A 25,545-nucleotide genomic window follows, 5' to 3' on the forward strand; every position below is an offset into this window, starting at 1 on the left:
TCCCGACAAAAAGAACATGAAAGCCTTCCTGCTTTTGGAAAATGACATTCTCCATTGACATGCATGTAACACACAAGCTCTCCCCAATGACTCTGTAGAATCTCCCCAATTTTGATGTCTGGAATACAAATGGATTATGGTTGAATGCATTAGAATCACAGTCCTCCTGTATTGCAACTTTGTCAGTGCTACCAGGGCAAGTCATGTAGTTCATTTGCATGAAATGATGATCAAGTGGTTTTAATATATTTGGGCATCACAGTTGCTGATTGTATGCTTACTGTCTATACAACTGTGGGTCATATAGAATATGTTTACCATATCAGCTTAGACAAATCTACAGTTCATTTACAAAACCAGTCAAAGCAATGATATAGCATTGCACGTTTTTTCTCACTATCCCCAACTGCAAAAGAAAATCTATTTTATAGTTGAGAGATGTGATATTATTGCAAAACATGTACTGCAGTAAAATGCTCACACAATACTGTTTTGACATCACTATTATTGTAACTTCATTGAAACAGCAAAAACAAAAACAAAAACAAAACAATGAAAGCAGCAAATACTGTAAAGGTGGATATCTTTGCATGGCTAATTTTTTTTGCGCTGAGTAAGAAGAGTTTCCCGTGTTTTTAATTTCACCGAATCAAGACATCAAGTACTGGAACATATGACAAGCAAAAATGTTTGTTTGCTTTCATTTTCGCGCTAGTTTTTGGTTGTGCAAAATGTGCAAAAATTTCAACACCACAAAAATTTCCACTTTTACAGTAATTCAGAATTTCTCCTTTTCAGAAGACTGTATGAAAAAAGTAATCTCTCATAGAAACTACTTCAAATCATACATTTGAATTATGTGACAGTAGGAAAACCTGAAGCTGACATATTATCGTGCAATGCAGTCAACATATCACTGACATAATCATGTCATACTTAGGCAAGATTGAATCAAGCAAAAATGTGGGATCATCACCAAAATAACCACCATTCTATTGATAACATTGTCTTAGTTTGTTATATGACAATTACAATCATTATCATCATTGATTGACATTATCGTCATGCGTGAACGAGAAGTGGAAAAAAAAAAACAACGTCCTGAGCCCCGTTTTATCAAAAGATATAATCAATTATGAATTTCCTTAACACACAGGCTACCATAGACTTATGATGGAAATCAACTATATAATCAATCATCAAATAACTTTATAACTCTTCATAAAACAGGGAGCTGGTCTAAGAGACCAAATATTGGCAGTGAATGAGATGTTAACAGATGCCTGCCATTCATGTGAACAACATTCTGTCAGTTTTTCATTGAATTCAAGCTGACATGATATGTTATCTGTATTATGCTGTGAATTGGCATCAGATATGATGAGAAGCACTTAAGGAGGGAGGCATTTTATGGTTTAATGGGAGGGAGGGGGGGGGGGTTGCCATGGGAGAGGTGCTTGCCCTCGGCCTTGTCATACTTGAATTATCTCTGTTTTAGATTGACAGACGCAGAGAAGCGTACACTGCAAACAGATGACAAACATTTGCAGCATGTCCTCTACTCTTAGCTGATATTAATAGCACCTTCCCCTGTGTCTTCAGCTGCTTACCACACATATATGGCATATCTATAAATGCAGTGCAAACAGCATTAACAATGACTGTCAAGATTGTGATAAAGTGCTCACATCCTAGTGAGCCTTGTGCAAACAGGGCCTGCGCTCCTTTTATCAGCTACGTCTGACCTCGTGTGTTAGTGACTCTGAGTAGAGTGAAGAGAAACCTGAAGGCCTTTGTTGTCAAGTAGAGGTCATTAACCCTCTCCGAACTTGGGTCTCAAGATTATTATTTTCATGGCATCTAACAGTCTTGCTTGTGGCTCTGATTGGCTTAACCCTAAAAGGGCCGGGGGGGGGGGGGGGGCGGAATCCGCCCCCCTCAACGTTTCGCGCTATAATTCTGTAACGCGAGAAGGCCTCGTCGCGAGGCTTCTTGACTTTCTTCTTTCAAGTCTCGCGCAACTTTTGAGACCAAATTTGCAACGTCCGCGCATACTTTTGCGAAGCCACGCCCATTTTTGTAACGGAATGTCGCCCCAAAACGGGCACAATTTTGTGATTTTGTGTACATTTCCTATGGAAAACAGTGCTCTGTCATGAAAGGCATACATTGTAAAAGCCTGATTATTTTTACAATTAATCACTTTCATTGATTAATTTTGTGCTAATTATGGTAGAAAAGTGGTCAGTGACAATTTCCAATGAAAAAACAAAGAAAAAACAAAAGTTGAAAAACAATGAAATACATAAGAAATTCTGAAAACAATATTCAGGGCATTCGTTGTCACTGAGACCCCATTCACACCAGAGTGGTGGTAAGAGCAGCCGTGGGCCCAGTTTCATACAGCTTGTTATCAATAACAAGTTATGATAGTTGTTACAAGAGCTCTACTAAAATCATTGCATCTGACTGGCTGAGAGCACTTCCATTATAGAAATGTGGCAGTTGTTACTGATCAATAACAAGTTTTATAAAATGGGACCCAGGTTGCACTCGTTGTAGGGAGGTCTTTAGCTGAACCACTCCCATGGACCACCCCTCTTGGTGATCTGACAGCATGGTCTTAAAAACTGGTAGTCGGTTTGTGTTGCCATGGCAACAAGCCTACTCAGCATCCCCAAGGAAGAAACTATACTAGGAGTGTAGAGCAGCCATGTCTCTGATTCTACAGAAAACTCCCTGAAAACTTAAATATCTCAGCATGTCCTTTGAATAGTATGTATGCATCTCATTGACTTCCATATTGTTTTCACCCCTTGAAATGCATTTATTAAGCAAGTATATCCAGCTGATTGCTCAGTGGAGTCTCTGTGATGTTGCTGTCTGAATCATTGGCAGCCCAGTTCAAAATATGTAAAGAAGTTTGTCATTGATATTGTAACCTGGATATCATAATTACCCTCTTTTTGTGCTTTTGAGAATGTATAATGAATGGGACAGTTTACCTCAGCCAGAAAATTTGTCAAAATTGGAATACAGAACTTTGGAGTAAAAAAAAAACAACAACAAGCAAACAACAAGCAGATCAGAGAAAAAAGATGATGAAAAAAAAAAATGATTAGCTTTGCTTTATCCTCATGGTACCTTTGAATTGTGGGAGAAGTCTCGTGACTGCGCAGCCATTTACGGTACCCTTCCTTCTCTCGCTCATTTTTCAACCAATTGCTAGCTCTTGTTTAGTCGTGTAAAAGTAAAAAATATTGTGCATTTAGCCTGGTAAGATGAATTTCACTTTTTAATTCGGTGAAAAATAGTATTCCATATAACAAGCTGGAAAATTTGTGTGTTTTTGTTTTTGTGCTAGTTTCATGTCGCACAAAATACATAAAAGTTTCCACGCCGCAAAAATGTCCACTTTTACGGTATGCTAATGATCATCAGCAAATTGAAAGTTGCATGCAAACTTGTAAAGGTCGTGCGTGCTAAGATATAGCTCTGTGTAACCCTGAAATGTTAAGATCTATGTTGCCATTGTTGACCATCTCAAGGTGGTTTTGCTGTGGTAACCTTGGTCATCTGCAAGCAGTGTAGAGTCTTTTGCGATGAACTTGCTTTATTTTTGTCTCTCGTTTCTTTTCTTTTTTTCCAGACATTTACAATTTGGTGTGTGACAATAGCTAGTTGGGATAGATTTTTACTGTGAATAAAAATGTCATTATGTGCATAAACTTTCTAGGTCCTGATATTGAAGATATATTCTAGAAAGCAAAGAAAAGAAAAACTCTTCCACTCTCGTTGCAACTGATTGACAAATTACCCTACATCGACGTAAATAAGCACTGAATTGATCAGTGTTTTAGTAGTAGCCATGATAAAAAATCATGGGCGTACATACTCGAGCAGGATTCGAACCTCCGACCTCCTGATCACTGGACAGGCGTCATCTCCACTAGACCACCGAGCTTTCGCCCGAAAGCAAGTGTTGGTTCTAATCCTTATAGCATGCAGCGGGTACGTCGATGTAGGGCAATTTGTCAAATTTGGCAAAATTTAGGGCAATTTGTCAATCAGTTGCAATGAAAACATCTCGACGGAAGAATTTCATTAATTTGAATCTTCCACTCTCTCTCTCTTTCTCCTGTTTCATCATTGTAAAGAGCTCCCAATCATTCTGATTTTGGAGGAAAGAATCTGAATTTTGGCCATTCCCAGCTCTTGTCTCAGTAGAAATTTCCTATTTTTCTTGATAATTTTACCACACACTCTTATGGAAACTGCTTTCTTTCCTACGTTTTGAGCCAAATCGTCCCTGTTTTTTTTTTTTTTTTTTCAGTCAGAAAGGTTGGAAGGTCTGCATTGTGTATCAGAAAAGCTGTTATACAAGGCTCTGCCAATCACATAGTGAACACGTAGATGATAGCAGTATTTATATTGGCAAGAAAGTATAGTAATCACCAGGAATTTTATTACCAAGATAACCATTTCTTTTTCTTTTTTCTCTTTTACTGTATGTGATGTGTACTTTGCAATGTGTATGTACGTGATATGAATTTCTGGGGGAAAAAAAAAGCAACAGTTCTTGTTGTCACTGGAATTATGTGTATCAAGTGTCAGGACACAATGTTATTGCCTTTTTAGTTAGAATGTTCAGAGGGGCATGTACACAGACAGGTAGTGATAATGGCTACTACCTGTGGTTTCAGGGATCTTCTTGGCTTGCTTTCTCTGCTTGGTCTGTGACTTATACATGTATAAGGGGCTAAATTTCAGACTGGGAAACATCAGTATTTGTAATCTCAAGTATTTTGTGTTGGGCATCTGTCATTTGAAAGAAAAAAAAAAGAAGTTTTACTTATCAGGGTGTTTCATATCAGAAATAACTTGGGAATCTCTCAGAATTTCATCAAAGTTGAGCTGGAATGGCAGGCTTGACATAACAATTCAGCCATTAGATTTGGGGCTCAGAGGATGAATAGCTGTAGGGTGGGTTTATCTTGAAGCATTTTCTGAGGCAGAATCATGATCGTAAGTGCATTTAAGGCATTTCCAGGCAATAGATAAATGCAACTGTGTTTTTAAATGTGTTTTAGAAAAGGAGATTTGAAATGCCATTCAGAGAGTGATTTCAAATGCGTTTGAGCATTTGAAGAATCACATTTCAAACCACGTTCTTAAACGCCATTTGATACACCTTTTGAAATGCATTTTGAAAGTGATTCTCTCTCTCTCTCTCAAGTTAGATAAATGCAGCCTTAGCCAGCGAGGAAAAAAAAAGGTCTAAGATTGCATCACTACCATTGCAGTAACTTACAGAGAATATGACGTAAGGGATGAAGAATGCTAGACATGGATGTAAAATAGCAGGGACATGGAAAGGGCAAAGTCTGTGGCTCATTTTAAGTGATGTCAGGTATAATGTTAAGGCATGGTGTATAAGTTATGATGTTTTAACGCCCAGAGGCTTTAACATAAAACTTCACACGACTTGGCATGTGGATTATGGATGTGAATTACGTGCACTGTCACATGGCAGTCACCTGATAACGGGATGGGGGCGAACTGTGTTTAATGTCAATTTGGCAGGCGTGATTGATTGCTGGGAACGTCATCAGTTGACATCATTTGCAAATTTGCAAGTTGGTTTTCTTTTGGTTATAGGGTTTGGAGAGGAGTGCAAAAGATCCGTTGTAAGTTTAATCTTTAAGATATAAAGTCACACGGATTAAAGCAGAAAAACAGTAAATCTGTTAGTGGTGAAATTGGGGGAAATATGTGTTACTGTATAAGTTGATAAGAAAAAATGGATTTTCCAGCTTTACCAAGTCAGTTACGTATTGTGTGTTTTCAATTCAGTAGAGTCAAGACATTATATAGTGGTACATATTATATAACAAGCAAGCAAAATATTTGCATGCTTTTATTTTTGTGCTTGTTTCTGGTTGTGCGAAATGCAAAAAAAATTTCCACTCCATGAAAACATCCACTTCTACAGTAAACGTGTCTCTTCTATCAAGACCGGTTTATGTTTTATTTTGTTTTTTGGTTGGGGAGGGAGATTAAGCTTATTTCTGTTTCCATCAGGGTTCTTGCTTCTCTGATGGAATGTTTGAACCATATGTATGACACAACCATTGCTTAACATATCCAGTAGTAACCAACCAAGATCTTTTAGATCTGGGCATAAATTTTTAATGAGTACAGTGGTACTACGTGCCCAGATCCCAAACTATGTAGGTAGTCTCCAGGTCTTATCTCCTGCCCCCATCAGCCACGGAGAGTCTTGGGCTGCGTTTATCTAAAAAAAATTCTGAGGCAGAATCACGATCCTAAACGCGTTTGAGGCATTTTCAGGGGTTAGATAAACGCAACCGTGTTTTCAAACGCGTTTAGAAAAGCTGTTTTGAAACGCCTTTCAAAGGGCATTTTGAAACACATTTGAGACCACGATCGCTGTTCTGTGAGTAGATAAACGCAATGCCGTTTTGAAACGCGTTCATATCTCAAGGTCATATCCCGGCTGTTTCCGGTCATGCTCTCTACCCATTATTTGTGTGTGACTGAGGAGGCATGTTGAGTGGTATGCAGTTGACCTATACTTCCCAGGTCAAACTGCGCAAAGCAGCTGCGCAGTGAAACCACTCGAATCGCGAATTGTACGACGGTTAGATAAACGCGGCTCCCCGAGAATCGCGTTTCAAACCACGTTTGCAAACACCGTTCCAAACGCGTTTTGAAACGTGATTCTCTCTCTCAAGTTAGATAAACGCAGCCCACATCAAACCCACTGACCAGACTTGGTTGCTGGCCTTTCTCCATCTCATCACTAGGTGGCGCTGCTCTTCCTGGTGTTCTGGATCATCAGCATCCTGTGCTTCATATGTTGCAGCATGACCGACATCCCTCCGTACGTCAACCCACTCATCCTGGCCGGCTGCATGGTGGTCTACCTCATCAACCCCACCCGCACCCTCAACTATCGCGCCCGCTTCTGGCTGCTCAGAATACTAGTAAGGGAATTTGCTTTAACCTTCTGGTTTGGGAATATTTTAGACCAACTTCAAACTCTGACGTCGAGGCAAATTTCTGAACATTGAATATTGAAGATTCTGCTTGTTACTTTTTTACCGTTTTATCCCATATTTCACCAGCCAAGTACAGCCTAGTATAAATGACTACATTTATAATTGTTTAAGTCTCCCTCCCTCCCCCCCCCCCCAAAAAAAAAAAATAAAAAAAAATACAAAGAATAAAGTACCAGGTAATATTTTTCACCTTTTGTTTCAGCTTTGCTATTGGTTCAAACTGCCCCTTGTATATGGCGTATAATTGCTCAACTTCAATATGAGGTGCAAGTGACCACTGACATTCATATTTTTTGTGAAAAGTTCAGAAATTTAGATATGTTAACATGTAAGTGTGATGGTATATGCAAGCTGATTCCTTTTAGAATATGTCCTACTCTAGATCATTTTGATAGTTCAATGTACAGTTGCATATTGCATTTTTTTTTTTTTTTGCTCTGTCTCAAAACATTGTTACAGAAAATGAAATATCGCCACCGCTGTTTGAGTTCCTACAGTTATATGCGATTGGGAGAGTTGATTTGAGCCTTAACGAGCCTGTTTGTTTTTCAGCCAGTGCCCTTATGCTGTTCCTCGAGTAGGTCATTTATCTGTGGTGACTTGTTATTTCGAAGTGAACAAATTGCATGATTAGTAGGTTCATGATTACCTTGTTATTCAGAAGAAAAAGCAACGTACGTAATGGCATATGCAGATTCACAAACACGAGTAAGAGAGTACCACTCCTATCACATTTGGAAAGGTGTTTTTCTGTATTCTGAAACTCCTCCCTCCAATTTGTGATGTTTGACCTTCATGTAATGCCCTGAATGTGGAAAAAAATTACTGCTGTTGTTTGCCATCGACTGTAATTTTTCATAAGTCTCCAGATAAATGACTTCTGAGGATTGGCATAAGGGCACTGGCTGAAAACCAAGTGGGCTCGTTAAGACTCAAATCAACTCCCCCTATCACATATAACTGTAAGAACTCAAACAGCGGTGGCGCTATTTGCTTTCTGTAACAATGTGTTAACAAGGCTGTGCCAATGCAGAGCGCGAGCTCGGTTTCAGCATACAAGAAAAACATGAAGCACTATCTCTATCCCCTAACTCCCATAGTCATGTAGATTTGTCTCAACAATTGTACATGTTGGGAGAAGAAATAGAAAGTACCGTCATAAGCTGTGAAAATGCATATAGTGAAATGACAATGTTTTAGTCATGATAGGAAATAAAAATTTTAAAAATGAATGCGATTACTGCATATCGTTGTACACTCTGCCCGTGCCTGCTGCACAGTAACTCTGCTTTACCAGAAGTACCCAAGTTGGTGCAGAAAGTTTGACACCACTTGACCTCCATGTGGTGTGCGTGGGTGCATAAGATGACCGTATTCATTTGCACGTAGGGTACAGCCACTGTACTGACCTGACCGCTAGCGATGAAATATTTACATTTATGTGTGATGGGGAGGATTCTTGACCACCACACTTCATGGAATGAATAGTAACCAAATTGTCCCAATTTTCTCTTATCTGCTTTCAGGGTCATATAGCTATTGCTCCATTTCACGCCGTGGGCTTTGCCGATTTCTGGCTGGCTGATCAACTCAATAGTTTAACCATCGTTCTTCTCGACATGGAGTTCCTTATATGTTACTATTCCTGTGAAGTCAGCTGGGTTAATACGCAATGTGAGTAATTCAGCTGCTAAGTTCTTCTCCTGTTTGTGTCTTATTGAAGTGCATGTGTGTCAGCAGAAAATAACCTACACCCTTTTTCCTCTTTGAAAAACGAAGACTCATAATTGTGTTTGGCTGTCTGTGTCTCCATGCATGATAAATCAGTACAGCATGAAATCACAAGAAAGCAAGCACCATCAAGATCCTTTCTAGAGGTGTTTCGAAAAATGTGTTTTTATGGTCTCATTAAATGTATTAGGCTTGCATACATTTGAACACAGAGAAAGTAATATTTATCTAAAAGGCACATCAGAATTAATAAACTGATGAAACATCCCATCTTTTACTTGTTGAACACAGCTAGATTATTAGTCCTTATTTGTATGCCATGATCTCATTACCATCCAAAGTGGAAAATATCACTGCTGTAGGCTGAAAATGATTATCTGTAAATGAATATGTACTTCAAGGTATTCACCTCCTGCATCAGTCTATCAAGCTCTATTCATGGACAGTGGACAGTGGAAGAAGAGATTAACGAGTCAGAAAATAATCAACTTTTCTCAAATGCTAGTTTGTTTATTAAAGGACAAGTTCACCTTCATAAACATAAGGATTGAGAGAATGCAGCAATATTAGTAGAACACATCAGTACAAGTGTAAAAGTCTGAGGAAAATTGGACAATCGATGCAAAAGTTATGAATTTTTAAAATTTTTGTGGTGGAACTGCTGGACGAGGAGACTACTACAGCTTGTGTTGTCATATGAGTACAACAGTATAAAGAAAATGTAAAGAAAATTCAACATATTTTCATTTTTTTTTCGCATATTAAAAGAGCATTTGACTTGCCTCTTTCTAAAGGCAGAGGGAATTATATTACCCATAACATATACCAGTAACGAGTCAAGGGAATGTGTACTTTTTTCAAAAGATGAAATTTTGTGAAATTCTCTTTATATTTTCCTTATATTGTTGTACGCATGTGACATCGTACACTGCAGTAGTCTTCTCATTCAGCGATTACTGGACAAAAACTTCAAAAATTCATAACTTTTGAACGGATTGTCCGATTTTCCTCAAACTTTCAATGATGTGTTCTACTAATATTGCTACGTTTTCTCAATCCTTATGTTTATGAAGGTGAACTTGTCCTTTAAAGATAATAAAAAGTTTTGGTACCTCAAAAGCTTCCCTGAATTTCCTTGTCTTGGTTTGTGTTTCGGGTTAAAGTACGTTGTCTGTGAGAATTACTCGCCCCAAAGTGCTCTCATGTCTTAGTAATCATGCAATAATGGTTTCGTACCAGAGCCGACGCTGGTCGTACGAAACCACTGACTGCGACCAGCAGCGTGCAGCCCATTGTACGCATAGCTAACTGCGACCAGCAGCCCCATACGCAGAGCGTAATGGGGCTTCGCATTGTAGCATTCAGGATCATGACAGATTTAGTATCGCGGGTAAATGTCAACTTAAAATCCAAAAATGTCTTCGATTTGAAGACTTACCAATTAAGTTGAAGTATTGAAAACAGGCTTCGAACAACGTTTGGTTCTGCCAATAGTCCCTTTCTGTTCGAATTGATGACTGAATGTGACTCGGTCGAGAGGACCTTGGGAGAGCTACATACACTGGACACTATGGCCAGCGCATGCGCACACAAACATCTTATCCGTTCATGGATTTGAAATTTGTGTGCGGACTGCGTAATGTGTTCGCAGGCACTGGCTGTAGTATTCAGTGTACTGTATGTAGCTCTCCTAAGGTCCTGTCGACCGAGTCACATTCAGTCATCAATTCGAACAGAAAGGGACTATAGGCAGAACCAAACGTTGCCCGAAGCCTGTTTTCAATACTTCAACTTAATTGGTAAGTCTTCAAATTGAACAATTTATGGGATTTGAAGTTGACATTTACCCTGCGATACTAAATCTGTCATGATCCTGAATGCTACAATGCGAAGCCCGATTACGCTATGCGTATGGGACTGCTGGTCGCTATGCGTATGGGGCTGCTGGTCGCAGTTAATTGCATGATTACTAAGACATGAGAGCACTTTGGGGCGAGTAAGTCTCACAGTATTAGTTATATGAAAGGTACTTTAACCTGAAACACAAACTAAGGCAAGGAAATTCATGGACACTTTTGAGGTACCAAAACTTTTTATTATCTTTAATTGATTTATTTTAGTGTTATTATTATTATTTTTTTTTTTTTTTTTGGGGGGGGGGAATCCTGACTAGCTTTATAAAGAAGAAGCCATAAGAAATGATGAGAAATAAGTGTGTAACTCTGTTTATGCTTCTCTCTTCACAGGTAATGTAGCTTGTTTATCTTCTTACTCGCATGGAATTAGAGCAGTAGTCAAGTGTCTGCCTGCGTGGTTCCGCTTTGCCCAGTGTTTGCGGCGTTACCACGACTCGCGGCAGGCCAACCCCCATCTCGTCAATGCGGGCAAATATTCGACGACTTTCTTCGTCGTCTTATTCTCAGCATTTGTACATATGAGAAGAGGTGAGACAGATTTGTGATATGTGGAAAGTGCGCCTAGATTTGATTGATTTTTTTTCTAACTTGTCAAATAATCAAGCAGATAAGATACATGTCTAATAGTGTAGTATGAAGTTCAGAATGAATAGGAGGTGAGGGGCAGACTTGGCTAGGATTTGAGGCATGTGTTTTATCGCTGTCTAGATTTTTTTTCTTTTGAGATTGTTGTTATTTCAGTTCCATTTTTGAAATCGACACATTTGAATGATATCTGACATACACTGTGTTCTTGTACACTAGATTGAGCAATTGCATTGATCTTTAGATTGAAGTGTTCTGTGCAGATTAATGCTGATATCAGCAGTTGCAGCAAGGCTCATGGTAGATCAAGAAGAGATGAATAATGCTATGATGTAGTGCTTGTGAATTTGTCTACACTTTTCAGCAGAGTATCCAGGTCCCTTGAGTATTGTAAAACCGAAACATTTGCGACATGAAACTTTTACGAATTGGCACCGACTGCCTTTTTCACAGCATGAAACTTTCGTGAATTCGCGCCGCTAGCCTTTTTCACAGTATGAAACTTTTCGTGAATAAGTGACTGGCATTCAGTGCATTGTGTATACTGTAAAACCAGAAATCTTTGCATGCATTTTTATTTCGCAATCAAGAGCCAAGATTAGCGAAATTAAAATGCTCGCAAAAGTTCTTGTCTGCACCATTTACATTGAATGCCAGTGGCAGTTTGCAAAATTTTCATGTTGCGAAAAGGGCTGTCAGTGTTTGCTCCAATTCGCGAAAATTTCATACTGCAAAAATATCTTGCTGTACAGTAGACCAAAACTTTCTTTTGCGAGTCTGGGTTCCTCGCAATATTTGTAAAAGTTTCACGCCCACGACAATGTTTAGTTTTACAAGAGTTAGAAATTTGATAAAGCATTGTTTTGTGATCATGTACAATGTACCATTCATTGACCACATGATTTGTTTCAGAGTCCAACACGTATAGCCACTTCAGCCAGGATCCTCTCTTCTACTGCTGGATCCTCAGTGCCTTCATCAGCTCCTGCTACACACTCACCTGGGACATCAAGATGGACTGGGGTCTCCTCGAGAAGAATTCCTACTACAAACTCCTCAGGGATGAAATAGTCTACCCAGAAAAGGTTGGACTTTTATACCTCTGTAATCCTTGCCAGTGGGCTCTCAACTCCACCACAGTGGTATAGCAGAGAGCATACATGTATGTGGCCGCCCAACTCAAAACCCACAAAAAAGTAGACCAAAATAAATTTCTGCTTTGCCTCATAGTTTAAAAGAGTAAGCTCTAAGCTTTAAAATGAAATATAACTTGCTAACATTTGACCATTCTAACCCATTGAAAAAGAGATCATTTAAATTTGGGAGAGTTGGGAGAAGCAGTTTCATAGAAGAGGGAGAAAAGAAAATTTAAAGATTAGGGTCACTAAGGCATGCTGTGTAGAAATACTAATCAAAACATGTACACCATTCTATTACCCAGTATATCGTCGCTGGGGTGACAAGACCTCGTATCTCAAAAATGTCAATTTTTTTTTTTTTAGCTTAATGGTCAAATAATGGGTCAAGTGATGTCTTGGCCAAAGCCCAACTGTCTTACTCCAAATATGAAGCCACCATGACATGTCAAAGAGAAGGCTTTCCCATTCACTACAGTGCTTTGGCCGCCATGTTTTTTCGCTCTCCTGAACATTTAACATTTTTGAGATACGAGGTTTTGTCACCCCAGCGACGATATGCATCATCTGTCCAATGAAATACAGTCCAGAAGAAATGCTGATACAACCGTATCTTGATTTTGGTTTTGGTTCAATTTGCCAAATTGTGACAGTAGGTAGAGAAAAGATTACTCTCCCATATAAGACAAGTTTATGAAGTTTGATTCAGTCAACCAATACGGCATATTTTGGTCCATTACAGAGAATCCTAATCTGAGACTTTTTGTTGGTTTTGAGCTGAGCAGTCACATATGAATTATCAGCACAGATAGACATTGCTGTTTATATGAAGAATCATTTTAAGTCAGGCTTGGGATTCATGTATTACAAGTAGCACTAGCACAGTCTGAAAAGATTATCTGAATATTTTAAAGTACAATGTACCATACTTCAACCTGTCACACACCACTGCTACTATGAGGATACAGTGTGAGATTTGTGGTGTTGTTGTTGTTTTAAAGAACGAAAGGAGAGAACGAGAAAATGGGGCCCTATACAAATAATTTGCCCCAGACAGCACTTAACATATTTGTGTATTTGTGTGGATATTTGGAGATATTTGTGTGGAGATTTGTGTATTTGTGTGGGTATTGATGAGTGGACGAATTTGGTCCATACAAATGTAGGTCATCCTTGGACTAATGATGTGTGAAGGTCACCTGTAGTAGAGCTCTGTGAATAGGTGTTTTGAGTTTAGTACCACACAGGATCCAACCCAGAGTTAATAGCATTCTGTTAAACTGAGGCAGCATAAACATCCTCTAATACATCAACTGTTTGTAGTTACTAATGAATAGAAGGAAGTAATTCATGAACTTGTAACTTTAGGTCCTCCAAATTGTCATCTGTACATGCCACAAATGGTCGTTTAATTCCGTCCTTCCTTCAGGTCTACTATTTTGCAATGATAGAAGACTTCATCCTTCGCTTCATCTGGACCGTCCACATCACGCTGGGTCAGATGGGAATCGGCAAGAGGAACAATGAGATTATTAAAACTATTTTGTCCCTGCTGGAGGTCATAAGGTCAGTGAGAATCACCCATCCATGTTCAAATTTTCCTGTATTTCATAGACTTCCATGATTTCCAGTTCACATTTTCCTGTATTTCATAGACTTCCATGATTTCCAGTCTGTATATGAACTGATATGTTTTTAAACCCATGACAAGGATGTGATTATGAGACGAAAAGTCCAAATTTGACCTGGTGCTTAGGATAGGTGTTCTTCAAAAAAAAAAAGCATTGTGGATACAGTTGTATGCTATATTGGCTGTTGTCGATATGTAACAGTTTTACACATTATCTCCCTTCAGAGTTACCTAAGCTTGCGTGACCTGATAGGTTAATCCAGTAATCGATTGTAAGGATGTGTTTGAAAATAAATTGATATCGTCAATACTTATGGGAAATCTTGATCGCACAACGTTTTATATATTTGCTTTCACATAAGGACTTAAAAAAAAAAATCCAATCTGTAATCATTTCTTTTATTACACAAATTTTGAAATTTGTTAAAACTTCATCCTTTCCTGGTGGTTTCCCTAACATTACATGCTCTGTAAAATGTACAGAATTATGCCCAAGCTCTGTATTTTATTGTATTTGTCAGACGGTTCATATGGAACTTCTTCCGACTGGAAAATGAGCACCTAAATAACTGTGGTCAGTTCAGAGCTGTACGGGACATTTCCATCAAACCAGCCAAGGAGGATGAGAACAACCCAATGAAGGTGAGACCAATCCAGCCAACAGGTCACAAATAGCACAGTGGCAAAACATCCTGGAATATTATTGGCATATCGTCATTGGGGTGACAAGACCTCATTTCTACAAAATGTCAAATGTTCAGGAGAGCCAAAAAACATGGCGGCCAAAGCACCATACCAAATGGGACAGCTGTTCCTTTGACGTGCCATGGTGGCTTCATTTTTGGGGTAAGACAACTACGATTTGGACAGGACATCACTTAACCGATTATTTGACCATAAATGCAAAAAAAAAAGGTCATTTTCACCAAAATTGCAGATACAAGGTCTTGTCACCCCAGCGACGATATAATGATGATATTGTGAGAGCATTTCATTTTCAATAGTGAAAATACCACAGTTATCTCAAGTTATCTCTTTACACCTTTGATGCACTGTGAATAGATCATTATGAAAATGAAAAATGACGAGGGGCAGTTATTGTATTTTATGTTAGGTTTTATTCTTGAGTGCTGCAATGACATTCTTTTCAAGGTTGTTGATGAGATTGAAATTGATTAAAGTCAATAATGCGTAACTGTTAACAGGCAGGACAAGTCCAAGAAAGATTTGTCGTAAGTGCAGTTACATACATAGCGTATAGATAGAAAAGTAGCATAGGATGTAGGGATAATAGTAAGAGGAGAAAAGGCCAGTGACTTATTGATCCTCCACTGAACTCTTCTACTTGTAATTTACATTTTAACTTCTTTTTATTGAAATAAAACAAAACCATACAAATAGTACTTGTACCGTGTGACAAACACATAACTCACCAACAATCAGAGCTGGAAAACATTTTGTGTGTGTGTGTGTGAATGAAAGCACAACTTCCCGTTTCTAATGGCTATAAAGTGGTCTATTTTGTATTTTCATTTTTACTTCTTGGTTGTGAAATTTGAAAATACAGTATGTGTGTGATAAAGTGAAGTAAATATCACTGTTTGTATTCTTGATATTCCATCCATGCCTTAGGTTGAGGAGATGATGGACAATGAAGAGTTTGTTCCGCTGTGTAAGCACAAGCCTCCCAGTGAGATTCGCAGGAGATACAGTGTCAGGAGGTGAGTGTCTTATTCATGATTCTCATGTCTTTGTTGCAGGGCTGCTGCTATTGTTTCACATATTGTCCTGCAGGGCTGCTTGCTAAGACTCACGCATGTATTAGATATTCATTCTCCACAGTGTGTTGAAAACTTCACATTTATAGAGTGAAGTGCAGCTGATTGAGAAATTGCCCCTATATCTATTTTAAGCAAGCACCGATTAATCAGTGTTCTAGTAGTAGCCATGATGAAATATCATGGGCATGCACACTGGGGTTGGATTCAAACCAATGATCTCCTGATTACTAGACAGGTGTCATGTCAACTGGACTACCAAACTTTTTCCAGACAGCCAGTGCTGGTTCATATCAGAATGAATTTCAAAATTAACCCATTGAGGATGGGCTGATTTTGCTACAACAAGCATTTTCCATAGACACTTTGCCCAAGTATAGTTGGGACTCGTCCTCAATGGGTTTAGATGTCAGTGTTTGCCTACCAATGTTGAAAGAGTTAGACTGATGCAGTTAATGCCACACTATGATGAGACTATTAAGCAATCAAGTATCCCTCTCAAAGGTTGTCTTTAAAGAGGGATAATCATATAGAAGGCTAGAGCAAGCTGCTACAGGAAAGGACCTTGAACTTTTATGAAGTTCAACCAATATCATGTAGGCAGCAATTTTCATGTGAAAAGTGATGGTTTTGATGCTTTTTTTTTCTAAAGAAGAATTCACAATTGTATCTCCCAAACAGAGTGAATATGACAAAAATTCATAAAAATCATCAAATCGATGTTAAGGCATGTGTTTAAAAACATCAAGCTTGTGAATTTGTTGATGAAATGTAATGCTGGGAAGAGACAAAATTACTCTTTACAAATTAGAAAGTGATTTTGTTTTCCAATTCTATGGGATTAGCTGTTCAGATTGCTAACAGACCCTGATTTATTCTTCTTTGTGCCATTACAAAAATGACCTCCAGAAATTATCTGATTGTACTTCCCATGGAAACTTTGACGTCCTTTTGCAAAGGAGAAACATATGTAAAGTGATTCTTTTTGTGCCATTAATTTTTGTTTCATGGTCTGGTAATCTGAATTTTTTGCATACTTATTTTGTTGCTCACAGTGCATGTTTTATTCCAGGTGACTTGCAGTAGTCAGCAAGTAATATCAACCAGGCACATTAATATGTAGGATGGAGGATAGATGGATGGATGGATTAATTGAACAAGCAAATGAACAGGATCATTACATTAGTTGACTGACAAGAATGATCATTTCTTACCCTTCATTTCTTCTTCTTCCCCACCAGCACTGCACTGGACAACAGCCAATTGCTTCCTTTGCTGCAAACGCCACCGAGCCCGGAGGAGGAGAGCATTCCAAGACGGCCGTCCGTAGTGCGCTTCCAAATTGGCAACAGCGACAACCAGTCGTCCAAGACCAGTGTGGCCCAGGTTGGCCTGTACCAGCACGTAGAGGAGGAGGAGGAGGAGGAAGAGAGCAGCGATGGCGCCAACCAGAGGGAAAAGTTTCTATGACAGGAGGCGAGCTGCTCTCTGGCAGACGACACTCTACGCACATTCACACAAAGGGAGATGGACTTTGCATCTCCCCTTCTGTACACTGTCAAGGTATAACTTAAATCAATAAAAAAAAAGAGAAGTTTCATGAGTTATGTAAAATGTTGTAGATGGTGGAAAAGTGTACTGCAGGGTCGTAATGATAGCTATGAAGTAGGTCAGGAGTGTGATATTGCTACAGAAGAATTTAGACATCATACTGAATGTTAAATGTGATGTAACCTAAACTTTGAGAGAAAGTGCTGATAGGAATCCCCATCTCTAATATTGGGCTTCAGTATGGTCAGTTATGTCAATGACATGTATCATGTTGTCATGGTGACCCATCTGCACTGAGGATATGAACTGTTCTCAGATAATGATTCGTCAGCTGATTTGAAGTAAAAAAAAAAAAAAAAGGAAAAAGAAAAAGATTAAAAAGAATCATGGTGTTTGTGATACACGTTTTGTGATTCTTTTAAGTCTGTACTCCCTTCGTTTATTTCCTGTTATGTTTTCATATAAAAATGCTGAAATGGTGCTTTAAAAAAAAAGATAATGTGTATGTACAGTCTATGAAGTGTATCATAATCAAGAAATTTATGCCGTTTTTGCAAGAAAGTGGGTTTATATTTCATTGTGTGTGATGCCATGGAGCAATGTATTTTTTGCTTCGATGCTCTCCCGTTGATCTTGTTGCAAATGTACTTTTATTTTTTAATTTGTATAGTGCCTTGTATCATGTCCACAGTCTTTGTGTAGATGGAGGATAGTTTGGGTTCTCCAACAAGTTTCAAGTGTCACAACAAATTTATAGATTTACAGACTGCAGCTGTTTGTGCCAACGAGCAGAATGAAACTTCTCATAGCTCATGCATGTAATTTGCATGGAAAATATACTCAATTTGTTATGTAGTGTGTGTGTGTGTTTTGAAGAAGTGTTGGAAGAAATGAGTCATGACAGTCACTAAAACTGTATACCAGCTGTACATTACACTTCATACAAGCACTCAAAACTTCTTTCTTTCTTTTTTTAACAGATTAATATTTTTTAGTATCTTTTCCATGGTTCTATGCCAATGTGTAGCATTAAGAAGAAAATCAGCAGCAATGTTGGACCCTCATTAACACATCTGTTTTGAATGATTATTATTGATATAGTCATACATATGATTTGAATCTTTCAAGCATATTCAGAATTAGTGCACACATATTCATGGAAGTTTGAAGATAATGGCTTATTTTGGCACCACTTTATGTGCAGCTGCAGGGATTTTTTTTTTCTTAATGAAGTGGCAATATTTACTTTCCTACTTTTTCTCAATCACCAGAAACACTTCAGTTATTGCAAGTGGGACTCTCATGTTTAGAATGTGTTTCTTGTATTAATAGGTGCTGTACAGCCAATCATAACTCATTTCACTTGGATTTACATCAGTCTTTCATATGAAATATGTCTATTAGAGTGTACATTGTAGAATCATCCGAGTTATTCTCACAGAGTGTATGTGTCTTCATTTATTTGAACTGTCTGAGCCTTTTAATTTTATGTGTAATTGAAATGAGTGAACCTGACAGGATATAAATTGCTGTCATCTTTGCAACATTATCGTCTATTTCACGGTTGCAACGGAGAGACAGGTAGCATCAACTCCATATAAAACAGTAAATTATGAAATGGTGATATTTGATTTTAATGTTCATTGGTTTAGTTTTGTTATGTCTCTCCTTTTCTTGGGTGAAAGGGGATACGAAATGGACAAACAATTCTCCCTATCGCATATAGCCGATATCAAGCAATATCACCTCGTGATACCAATATCTGATCGATCGCTTTTGGGACGTATACTTCCGGTTTGCGGTTCTAGAAACGTCACGTCCTTCATCTATGGATATTTTCCATAATTTCATCGTTTGGCATCATCAGCCCAGCATTGGGCCGCTTCGCAGAAGAATCCCATTTATCAAATTGTAAAGTTACAGATCAGAAAATAACTCTATTATTTGCAAGATTATAAGACAGAATTTGATACGATCTGTGAATACTAGTACATTGTACATCAACGTTCAATGTGCATAAAAGCATGCATTTACACATCGCGTGCTCATAACCGGAAGTTTATATTGCAGATAAAAAAATTAGAGTGCCACATGCATTCAGATTCGGAGAGCTATATGCAATAGGGAGAATTCCCAGCTTATAAGTAGCAAAACAAAACCAAAAACACACAGAAAGACATGTCTTGAAGCCAGTCATAAGAGATGTCACACACACACACAAAAAAATGCACACTCTTTTTCTATGTCTTAAAATGCTGCAAATAGAAGTGTGTTTGTGGTATCATCATTTGCTGCTTTTGAAAAATAATTAAAAAGAAAAAAAAAGAAGTCATTTTTTAAAAGCTGCATCAAACAATTTTACCGCATATACTACTGTTACAGGTGATTGCGATGTACTAATTCAGTTTCAATGCCCATGCAAAAAAAAAAAAAAGAAGAAAAGTTTCTTTTACTTATTTCCTCTGAACTATGAGATATAACATCTGCCTCTACACCATGTTTGAAGAGGTCATTTGTCCAAAAGATACAAAGAAGTGGTGTGTTGTTTGGACTGGTTACCCTTCACTTCATATTCTGTCTTCTGACCAGTCAGATGTACTTAATAATACACAGTAGTGTATTGTCATTTGTCGCACTCTGATTATTCAGTTGATATTATGTGTTCTTCCTGATATACAAATAGTGAATGGTCACGAGTGCAATGGTACGAGATTTCGCACGAGGTGAAAGAGAGAGGCGCTCTATTCAACGAGGCGAAGCCGAGTTGAATAGTGCGCCTCATCTTTCACCGAGTGCGAAATCTCGTTCCATTGCACGAGTAAAGACCATACACTATTTGTTTTATACAACATCCAAGTAGATCTTTGTTATTTCGTTGGAGGATTGTGGATGGGTAGGTCTAAGTAGGCCTAGAAGTCTGTATGAAAAATATAGCCATACTCACTGTACATGTGGATCCACTCTCTTTCTGGCTTAGTGCAATCAGTGTAGAGACGTGTCACTGCTAGGTTTAGCGCTCGTACACTAGCACTACGTAGGCCTACATACGCGCATGCATGTACCGCACACGTACACTGCGCTAGCTGCATGCGCGACGCGATCCTCAAAATGCAACACACAGTACATGCAGTACCGTACAATTTCTCGAACAGTGGAATAGAACGAAAAAATCGAACCAAGTTGCACGCAAAAATAGAACCAAAATTGCACGGCGCGTTGAATGGAGTACTTATTGAATATCACGTCACCAACAATCCTCCAATCAAATTACAAGGATCTACTTAGACGTTGTATAATATGTGTTATTTGAACTGTGATGTAGCTTTCTAATGTCCATGTATTAAATTGAAGGGTATGACATTATGTATCTTCACAAATGAAGTGAAGTTGGTTGATAGCTCAGTGCAAATTACTGAATTTGACAATGCATGCTTTTTAACAATATTGATGAAACCAATGAATTTCTATTACTCACCTGCCAAATTCTGCTCAGTGAAAATGAAGACGCGTATTTGTTTGATATACAAATAGATGTATATTGCAAGTAAATGCAATTTATGCAAGAACAGTATTGTACAATGGTCATGTAAATGTCATTACAGTGAAGTGACAAAGTTGAGGTGTTGTGCAAGATACTACCTGTGTGCTATATTAGTCTCTTACTCCAGCAGTTATCACTTACATGTAGCATTAAAAAATAAATAAATAAATAGATATTGGTGGATACTAGATATGCAGGGATATGGTGAAATATAATACAATGGTACACTGTGCTCAAATCTACATGTAATTTGATTAAAAAGTCCTGGTGCCAAGGACGTCCTATGTAGTTTCCACTGTTATGCAATAATTACAATATAGTGGAACCTCGTTATGATGAGGGCAGAATAGTAAGATACCTGATATAACAAGGTTTAAATATACAGGTCCCTTTCCTTTCACCAAGTATATTATTTGTTTTTATCCATGATATAATGAGCAAATTTTAGTCATCCCAAGGAGCTCAGTATGACGCTGTTCCCCTCTACTACAGATATCAGTGCCAAAGGAGGAAGTTACAGCGCAGAGTGTACGACTAACTTGGTGTAGTTCTGTTGACTGCTGTACAAAAGGACACCACCAATGATAGACTTTAAAGTGAATGGCAGGGAGGTGCGCATGACACTGAAACCAAACACACTGTGTCTCTGATAGCTGGCCAATACATTTAGGAGAATGTTGTAGGCATGTTTAGTCTAATTACATCAGCATATGGGGGGTTGAGGCATTTATAGCCAGAGAAATATTTGGGTCACTAGAATGTCTCTGTAATGAACTTGACAACCTTCTTTTTTTTCTTTTCTTTTTTAATGGTAGATTGCATAAAGTCGTGTAGTTTCATTTTGATTAGGAATAAAAGTATGGAGTGATAAATTTATTCCTACATCTTAAAGGGTGGATTTCCTTTATTTTCATTTTTCATAAAACAAAAAAAAAATAAAAAAAATATGTTGACACATAGATATGACATGTTGATAACACAATGATAGGTCAGTTTCTATATTTTGTGGAGTTTTGTGCGGATTTTTTTTTTTTTTTTTTTTTTTTGTTGTTGTTGACGTAGCTTAATAAAAACAAAGACCACCTTCAGAAAGATTCCAAGCAATTAACAATGCAGTGTTGGCTGTGGTCTAGCAGCCAGCTATCATTTCATCGTTTACCTCTTTTGACATGTGAAATGTGGTAGGCCTTCTTGTGGTGTACACATTGTATGTAGGGTCGTGGTTTACAACTGAATGTTAAGGTTCAAAATGTATATCCAGCAAGCAATTTTTTTTTTCCATCTTCTCTGTCCAAACTTCATGTGATCAAGTTAGATCTTTTCATTTTACTAATTGGCCAGGTTTCTCACAGGGTTTGAGATATGTAAAACAGGTACATTTTGTAGCAAGGATTTGTTTAAAGAGGATTATTCTCTTTTCACTTTCAGTCAACCAATGTTAAGATGGATGTGCTAACCATGTGATAGTTACATCGCCAAGGAATGTCAGTGTCTCTAAGTTATTAAGATCACCTAGTTTTTATGAGTTGTACATCTCTTTGTACATTCCTGTTAACTTGTCTTTTTACATTGGAACATTTTACATTGTCCTGTAAATAATATCAATTTGTCAATGTTTTAACTCATGAAATTTTAAGCACTTTTACTATCTTTTGGTTTACATTATGCTGAAGAGTTATTTGCTGATGAACTTTCCAACAAGAATGATTTTTTTAGTACTATCAGTATGAAATCAGAATTAAAGGGTGTGTACAGTTCTGGTCGAGGTGAGGATTTAGCTTTTAACGTTGTGTGAGATATTCAGAAACCAGTCTATGAAATGTCAAGGAGCATGCAATTCTAAGGGGTATCAAAGGTTTATTTGACGAAAATCGGTTTTGAAATGGCTGAGATATCCCAAAACAAGGTGAAACAAAAAGATCCTAATGAAAGCGGGGCATGTAGTCTTTTATTATTTTCACTTTTTTGGATATCTCCGCCATTTGAAAACCAATTTTCATCAAATAAACGTTGAATCCTTCTTAAAATTACATGCTCTTTCATATTTTATAAGAGGCTTTTCATTATCTCACTTAGGAATGTATAAAACACGAATCCCACCTCAACCAGTACTGTACATCCCCTTCAACAATGTATGAATTTTTCTCACAAAATTGGCTCCCACAGCTTTAATGCATGTTCAATATAATGAGCTGGAATATAGTAGAGCTTCCAGTTTGGGTAATACACAAATACAGGCTTAGGTACAGAGATGATTTTTTTTTTCTCCCTTCAAATGTTAGTGTGTATAGGATATAATGGTGTATTATGTACACATGTGCAAAGTAATTTACTTTTAATTATTCAAATGATTTGGATAGAGGTTGTCCATTTCTGTCTCAGTACCCACAATACTTTGCAGCCAATCATGATGTTGCTTTTAACTCAATATTTGTTGCATGCAGCCTTTCAAGACCCTGAGGAATTTAAAAGCTTCAAACAAGTATGCGATTTCAAGTTTGCAATACCCTTTATTTCAGTTCTCATCATGAGTGTTAGCAAACAAGGGAAAAATATTGAATATCACACATTTCATTGATTTTGCCAGCAAACTGCCTTGGCATTGGATGATAGGACACAAAATTTGAGAGGGGTGATAAGTGCTGGTGTGAAGTCTGGATAAAGGCACTTCCACTCTTGCAGGATTATAGTAAATGTTGTAAAAGAGTGCCACTACAATAGTGTACAATCGTGGACAACAAATTCCCTGGGACCAGCAATACTGTTGCTTCATAACATCAGTAATATATTCAGGATGTGCCAAAAATAGCATGCAAAGATTGAGTATTTCTTGACCAACTTTAATACTGGAGAGTCCAGAATGTTTGTTCATACCTAATGAATGGACATCTTTCTTTTTGACCAAACACAAACTGTGAAATAAAGATGAGACATAACTGCAAGTAATGAATCCATTATACATGTGCAGGTGTCAATCAAAACCTCTAGACGTAGAGTGGTGCTTTCAATGGCATTACCACGGGGGTGTTTCACAAAGAATTTATTAAGTCAATCTTGGAAGATATGATCAACTTCAAATTATGGTATGCATAGTGTTTTTAGTGGTATATTCCCACATGAAAATGAAAATCTTGGAGGCTTATTCATGCAGCCATGAATATACAGAATAAAATAAAGTGACATAGAAATTGGTCTGTAAATTTTCGTAACAATTTTGAGTGAATTCTGAGTACATTTGATAGATTGTGGCATACAATTGTACCATAACTTTACTATGTTAATCTTAACTTTAGATTTATTGATTGCTTTAAATTCTTTGTGAAACAACCAAGTATTATGCTTCCCCTTATCCAATGAGCTACATCTCTCTGGATCGATAACCTTCTAATTGTGATAAAAGTTTTCTTTAGAGTGTCAAATCACTGTACCACTGAACCATGTCAATTTTAACTTCACTGGCTTCCATGCTACAGTGTAAATATGGCACAATGTACACTGTACATGTAGTAAGGGACGTATCCTTCTGAAAGTCCTTTTTCTGAAAAAACAAACGAACAAACAAACAAACCAAAAACAGTGCAAAAACATTTTTTGGAAGGTTGTCATATCCTTAATTCCCATTCCCTGGGTTTGAGAACAGCACTGCTTTGGGTACAAGGACGTGCAACAGTTAGACATTTACAGTCCCCCCAGTGTGCCATCATACCACCAAGATATAATCAAATTGATATCCATTTCTATTGATAAATTCCTCAGTGTTTACCCCATTGCACAAAACTTAGGATGCGTGTTTTACAAACCGTATACATTCATGAGGAAACATTTTGAGGTGTAGTATCATTTTCATTTAATATTATTCATGAAAGTATGACGTTAAAGAGAATGTTTCTTTTCATAGTAAGAGCTGCGCATGTACATTTATGTCCAAGTCTCTCACTTTATCTCAGGTATATTGATATTTTCCCAGTAAGAGTTGCAATTAGCATTTTTCTCAAGGAGATATTGTGACTTTTTTTTTCTGTACGTTGTGTTGAGGGTGTGTTATTTTGTCTGCCTTTCATAGCATAAGTGTAGAAATCATCACTTCACGTATGATACAAAATGTAAGTTTATGTAAATAATTTGGAAATAAAAAGTGTAGTCCTAGAATTTAATCATATTCTGGTATGTGGAGAAGTGGAGTGCGTATCCCGTTCAATCTCACACAGTAATTGATATTGTGAATTGGATGCAGTAGATGTTGTGACTAGCATGGGCATTGCTAGTGAGCCAGGAGTCAAGATGACTATGCCTTTGTTAACCGTTATTTTTCACAATAAACTATTTTGAAAGATACTCTATAGAGTGTGCAGCTGATTTTCGTTTCTTTTTGCAGTAGGTGCCTTAGCTGTCTAGTTCGTTAGAAACAGCAAGCAAATACACATAATTTTTATTGACATAGCTGGTCTCCGATATTTATTATGCAAAGCAATTCTCTGTACTATTTACACATACAATTCATACAAATAACTTAGCTGGAAATTACATTAATTCAATTTAGTGGAATGTTTGGGCATGTTTGACGTTCAAGTTTTCAATTTAATCAACAACTGAGT

General features: G+C 37.7%; 1 protein-coding gene across 1 annotated transcript in view; it reads left to right on the plus strand.

Moving 5' to 3' along the window:
• Nucleotides 1–17,965, plus strand: part of LOC140241225 (xenotropic and polytropic retrovirus receptor 1 homolog) — a 66,453-nt gene extending 48,488 nt beyond the window's left edge. The window contains exons 9-16 of the mRNA XM_072320977.1: nucleotides 6,828–7,007; nucleotides 8,609–8,756; nucleotides 11,060–11,257; nucleotides 12,227–12,399; nucleotides 13,880–14,016; nucleotides 14,602–14,722; nucleotides 15,713–15,801; nucleotides 17,100–17,965. Of these exons, the coding sequence (XP_072177078.1) occupies nucleotides 6,828–7,007; nucleotides 8,609–8,756; nucleotides 11,060–11,257; nucleotides 12,227–12,399; nucleotides 13,880–14,016; nucleotides 14,602–14,722; nucleotides 15,713–15,801; nucleotides 17,100–17,328 (1,275 nt within the window). The 3' untranslated portion in view covers nucleotides 17,329–17,965. The remainder of the gene's footprint in view (nucleotides 1–6,827; nucleotides 7,008–8,608; nucleotides 8,757–11,059; nucleotides 11,258–12,226; nucleotides 12,400–13,879; nucleotides 14,017–14,601; nucleotides 14,723–15,712; nucleotides 15,802–17,099) is intronic.
• Nucleotides 17,966–25,545: the final 7,580 nt, after the last annotated feature.

This window comes from Diadema setosum, chromosome 17, assembly GCF_964275005.1.
Source record: "Diadema setosum chromosome 17, eeDiaSeto1, whole genome shotgun sequence".
Lineage (NCBI taxonomy): Eukaryota > Metazoa > Echinodermata > Echinoidea > Diadematoida > Diadematidae > Diadema > Diadema setosum.